Below are 6,032 nucleotides of genomic sequence, written 5' to 3' on the forward strand. Positions count from 1 at the left end.
GCGCTTTGTAACATTCCATAGGTTGTGGTGGGGATCACCCGGCGCGAGATTACCAACAAAGCTGTTGAGAGCCTCCTTCCTTAGCCTGACCAGAGTTTCCTTCAGCTCCTTGGTGGCTCTGTTGAGAGCTGTTTTGTCTCTAGGGTTCCTGGAGAGGAACCAAACCCGTCGGAGACGCCTTTTCTCTGACTTGAGCTCATTAACCCTCGGATTCCAAAAGTGGACGTCTCTACTGCTGTCCCTCGTTTGGTTAGAGAACCTTGGAGCAGCATAAGTTGCTGCCTCCTGAATTTGCGAGGTGAGGTTCACAACGGCCGAATCTATAAGTTCAGGGGTATCCAATGGTGGATTAGTGACTGTCGTGTTGTTCAGCCAGTGGTGGTATTTGCTGTATTGATCTTACTTGGAAAAGAACCAACATGAGAAAATGCTAAAAAAGTTTTAAGTGAATCAACATTTTTGAACGACCTAAAAAACTTTGATAGAGATCATATTTCCGATAAAACTCTTAAACGTATTGTAATCTATACAAAAAATCCTGAGTTAGAACCCGATAAAGTGGCTGTTGTGTCGCTTGCGTGCAAATCATTGATGCAATGGATAATGGCCATAGAAAATTACGGAAAAGTTTACCGAATAGTCGCTCCAAAGCAGGAAAAATTAGAAAGTGCAATGAAGTCACTTGAGGAAAAGCAAGCTGCTTTAGCTGCGGCAAAAAAAAACAACTTGAAGAGCTACAAGCTGTCATTGAAGAACTTTACCGCCAGCTTAAAGAAAAAACTAACCTGCTTAATGAATTGCGTGCCAAGGAAGAACGACTAAGAAAACAACTGGAGCGTGCCATTATTTTGGTAGAATCGCTTTCTGGAGAGAGAGAAAGGTGGATTGAAACGGTAAATCAGTTGGACTTATCCTTTGAAAAACTTCCCGTTGACTGCTTGCTCTCTGTTGCGTTTATCATATGTCATACTTAGGGGCTTTTGACACCAAATACCGAGAAGAATTAGTTGTAAAATGGTCTTTATTAATTAAAGATCTTTTAATACCAGCAACTTTGGAGCTTAAGGTAACGTATTTTCTAGTCGATGCTTTTTCGATTCGAGAATGGAATATTCAAGGTCTACTTGCTGATGATTTAAGTACTGAAAACGGAGTAATAGTTACTCAAGGTAGTCGTTGGCTTCTTATTACTGACCCTCAAATGTAAGCTAATAACTGGATAAAAAATATGGAGGAGCGTAATCAATTAATGATACTAGATTTTGGTATGGCGGATTACTTACGTCAGCTAGAACGAGCTCTAAAAGAAGGTTAGCCTGTATTGCTGCAAAACGTGGGGGAATACTTAGATCAAGCTATTAATCCAATTCTGCGGCAGAGCTTTACCATTCAAAGTGGAGAAAGGTTATTAAAATTTAATGACAAATTTATTTCATATAATAATTCGTTCAGATTTTACATAACGACAAAAATATCGAATCCACATTACCCACCGGAAATCTCAACAAAAACAACAATTGTAAATTTTGCACTGAAGCAAGATGGGCTTGAAGCCCAACTACTAGGAATTATTGTTCGAAAAGAAAAACCCGCCTTAGAAGAACAAAAATACGAACTGGTAATGACAATAGCTCGAAACAAACGGACAATAATTGATCTTGATAATGAGATTTTACGGCTACTTAATGAAAGTCGAGGTTCCTTATTAGATGACGACGAGTTATTCTCAACATTACAAAAATCCCGGCAGACATCAGTGCTAGTTAAGCAGTCTCTTAGCATTGCCGAGGTAACTGAAGTGGAAATCGATGCCGCCCGACAAAAATACAAACCAGCATCGGAACGCGCATCCATTTTATTCTTTGTTTTCATGGATATGTCTAAAATTGATCCAATGTATGTTTTTTCTCTGGCAGCTTATATATTATTATGCACACAGTCTATTGAACGAAGTCCTCGTAATCAGCTAATCCATGAACGAATTCAAAACATTAATGAATACCATACCTATTCGGTCTACCGAAATACCTGTCGTGGGCTTTTCGAGCGACATAAGCTACTATTTTCAATTCATATGACAGCAAAGATTCTTTCAAATGCTGGAAAGCTTTTGGAAGAAGAGTATGATTTTATTCTGAAAGGAGGTATAGTATTAGATAAGCTGGGACAAGCCCCCAACCCGGCACCATGTAAGTAAAAATAAAGAGGTGTAAAAAATATATTGTGGTGTTTGTGTCATATACCATTTCAGGGTGGATAAGTGAGCAAAACTGGGATAATATAACAGAATTAGATAAAGTTTCTGGATTTCATGAGATAATAGATTCTTTTGAGCAACATTACAAGGCTTGGAATGGTAGTATAGTCACATTAAATATGTTTTACATTAAAACATATATAATTATTTAGGTTGGTATGCCACGACCTTTCCAGAACAAGAAGATCTCGTTGGTGAATGGAATGATAAACTTACAGATTTTCAAAAAATATGTGTTTTACGTTCACTACGACCGGATAGAATTTCATTTTGTTTGACACAATTTATCATCACCAAACTTGGGCCGCGATATGTTGATCCGCCAGTTCTTGATCTCAAGGCAACTTTCGATGAATAGATTTCACAGACTCCCCTTATATTCGTTTTATCACCAGGTGTGGATCCAGCCCAATCACTCATATCACTATCAGAATCAATTAAAATGGCACAGCGAATGTACTCACTTAGCTTGGGTCAAGGGCAAGCACCTATTCCAACAAAGCTTAAAATGGATGGCAATAAGGATGGTAATTGGGTATTTTTAGCGAATTGTCATTTGTCTCTTAGTTGGATGCCTACTCTTGAGAATATGATAGCTACTAAGCAGTCCATTAAACTACATAAAAAATTTCGACTGTGGCTAAGCTCAAGCTCTCATCCGGACTTTCCAATATCTATTTTGCAAACCAGTATTAAGATGACAACTGAACCTCCTCGTGGAATCAAATCAAATATGAAACGTCTATATAACAACATAAATGAGGCTAATATGGAAAATTGTAGTGAACCCAGCAAGTATAAGAAGTTATTATTCGCTTTGTGTTTTTTTCATACAGTCCTACTCGAACGAAAACAATTTTTAGAACTTGGCTGGAATGTTATTTACAGCTTTAACGATTCTGATTTTGAAGTTTCCGAAATACTACTATTATTGTATCTTAATGAATATGAAGACACTCCCTGGGGAGCTTTAAAGTATTTCATAGCAGGTGTAAATTACGGAGGACATATTACCGACGATTGGGATCGACGACTCTTAATAACTTATATAAACCAATTTTTCTGTGACCAAACATTGCAGACTAGAAAGTTTAGGTCAGAAAATTATCCGTTTTAATCTAATCAGAATTGATTTTAAATTTATACCATTTGAAGAAGACCCTTCCAAATTATTTTATTCCCGATGACGGCGATGTGCAATCATATTTAGACCACATACAAATGTTTCCCAATTTTGATAAGCCTGATGCTTTTGGACAACATTCAAATGCCGATATAGCGTCTTTAATAGGAGAAACTAGAAAAAATGTTGTTCATACAAAAATATATGTATATCTATCTCCATGTATATCTATCTATAATTCATTGAAACCATTAGCTGCATGGGCTAGAGACTTAATACGTCGTGTAGGACATTTTAATAGTTGGGCGAAAACACTCCGCTCTCCAATATTATTTTGGCTCGCAGCTTATACGTTTCCACACGGATTTGTTACAGCAGTATTACAAACATCAGCTCGAGCCACCAAAACACCAATTGATGAACTGTCTTGGGATTTCTATGTGTTTGTTGAAGAAGATACTGCCGCAGCTCGTATAATAAGAGAAGGAGGAGGTGTTTACATTCGAAGCTTGTTTTTGGAGGGTGCCGGATGGTTGAGGAAAAACCAATGACTTTAGGATCCACTTCCGATGGAACTAATTTGTCCATTACCAGTAATACACTTTAAACCAGTAGAAAACCTAAAAAAACGATGTCGTGGTGTTTACCAGTGCCCCGCATATTACTATCCCGTTAGGTCAGGATCATTTGTAATAGCCGTGGACTTAAAGTCTGGTAATGAAAAGGCTGACTACTGGATAAAGCGAGGTACTGCACTTTTATTAAGTTTAGCAAACTAATAATAAAGTAACTGGTTTATTTAATAAATTTTGAAAAATACTTGTTGAAGCGTGTAGGGGGATGTACGGAGACAGCATGACTTCAGTTCCTGGGTAAAAGTGTGTGAGATGTAACTTTGGGGTCTAGGATCAGTGTGCAATAAGGTTAGTAGAGGTAAGTATTTTATGAGCTAGTATTTTTCCTAAGAATTTATAAAGAAATATGGTCTGGTATCATTAACACATTGTTTGGATGTTTATATATGAAAATTTACGAATTTATTAAAATTAAGACCAAAATTGAATTAAATTTTATTTGCAGGCACCTCTAATGAAGGACCGATGCGCCGAATCGCTCTAGGCCTCAGGAGTCATAGCTGGAAAGAAGTTATGGGTTTTGGGCTTGCAGGCGCAAGATGCGCGAAACTTGCAAAAATAAAAGCGCCAGTTATTTGCAGATTCAACTGAATTGATTTGAATTGCAGGGACACTCTGCCAATCGTCAGGTAGTTTGCAGATTCTTGGAAGCGCCTGGCATCATTTGGCGGTGGAGTCTTCTGCTGGATCACACTTTTTGAAAATTTTGATATTTTTCGTATTTTAATTAGTTTTTCAATTTCACAAACCGCCCAAAACTGCCACGCCAAATCTTTTGTAAAATGTTTTGATATTTTCTCTTACAAAGTTGCGGTACGTCTATGTGTAACGAACTGTTTTTCTTAGTTCATCCCACCAAATTAATGATTTGTGTGATTTTACTGCTGACTCCTTCGATGATCGCGTTGCTTCTGCTGTGTCCTTGAAAACGAACCTCGTGCCGGCTCGAATGAGAATAGGATGTTATGGTTTCAGGGTGTATCGTCCGCGGGTTGAGACCACCTTTGATAAAAGGGGAATTTTATTTTTTAAGTCTTGTGCAGTGCCACCCTCCCCTGACCAATTGATACAACCGGTTTTTGTGACGTTCGGTATTTTATTCGGCCTTCGCGACCCTCACCTCCCTGCCTCATCGCATTTTGAGGCGATGATGTATTTCCCTTCCAGAAGTGCCGCCGGAGGAGAGGAAAAGATGCCATTCCGCAGTCCCTAGAGATTTTTTCAGGCCAGTGAAGCCGAAATTTTGGGTCTTCTGCACAGAAATAGCTCAGCAAGGACTGCTGGTGGCGTCGGGAGTCTCAGTAGTGTGTATGATTTATGCGATTAAGCAATATTTATTCCCGCTTGCAGAGGATGCAAAATGCGCGTCGGGATCATTATCAACACGTGTGTCTCTAGCCTAATTATCGTGTCACTAAAATGTTACAGCATATGTACTCAGCTTTTTGTAGTGAGGGGGAATGACCTATTGCGATAAATCTTATAATGGATGTCAACAGGGATGAGAATTAAAAGGCAAATGTCAATTTGCTAAAAATGACCAATTCTCATCCCTGATGACATCCATTATCCTCAGAAAAGCTGAGTACATCCGCTGTAACATATAAAGTGACGTGATGATTAGGTTATAGACACACGTGTTGATAATGATGCCTACTCTTGACAAGATGACAGCTACTCTGCAGTCTACAAAACTACATACAAATCTTTCGACTGTGAATGAAACATCGATATAACAACATAAATGAGGCTAATATGGAAATTTGTAGTGAACCAATCAAGTATAAGATGACCTATTCCGACCAAGCTTACAATGGATGTCATCGACCAAATAGCCGAAGTCTCGTTTCTGGAAATAACAAACAATATTCTAAGGAAATAAACTTATTTAATTCAGTTGAGTTTGAACGCCCGGCAAAAAAAAATGGGGTTCTTCTAACAACTGAAACGTTGTATTCCTATTTTATTTTAAATGTGCGCGATTTTCTTCATGTAGCACTTTGTTTTAGCCCAATCG

General features: G+C 38.3%; 2 protein-coding genes across 2 annotated transcripts; both read left to right on the forward strand.

The window, feature by feature from the left end:
- The first annotated feature begins 1,085 nt into the window (after nt 1–1,085).
- LOC117149981 (dynein heavy chain 2, axonemal-like) lies at nt 1,086–1,970 on the forward strand. The gene is made up of 3 exons (XM_033316872.1): nt 1,086–1,118; nt 1,316–1,896; nt 1,967–1,970. Exons 1-3 carry the CDS (start codon nt 1,086–1,088, stop codon nt 1,968–1,970), a joined length of 618 nt encoding a protein of 205 aa, XP_033172763.1.
- A 56-nt stretch (nt 1,971–2,026) lies between these two features.
- LOC117149982 (dynein heavy chain 2, axonemal-like) lies at nt 2,027–2,615 on the forward strand. Its single transcript, XM_033316873.1, has 3 exons — nt 2,027–2,189; nt 2,252–2,356; nt 2,410–2,615. Exons 1-3 carry the CDS (start codon nt 2,075–2,077, stop codon nt 2,613–2,615), a joined length of 426 nt encoding a protein of 141 aa, XP_033172764.1. The 5' UTR covers nt 2,027–2,074.
- The last annotated feature ends 3,417 nt before the right edge of the window (nt 2,616–6,032 follow it).

The sequence above is a fragment of the Drosophila mauritiana genome, unplaced genomic scaffold (assembly GCF_004382145.1).
Source record: "Drosophila mauritiana strain mau12 unplaced genomic scaffold, ASM438214v1 Y_07, whole genome shotgun sequence".
NCBI classification, from domain to species: Eukaryota; Metazoa; Arthropoda; class Insecta; order Diptera; family Drosophilidae; genus Drosophila; species Drosophila mauritiana.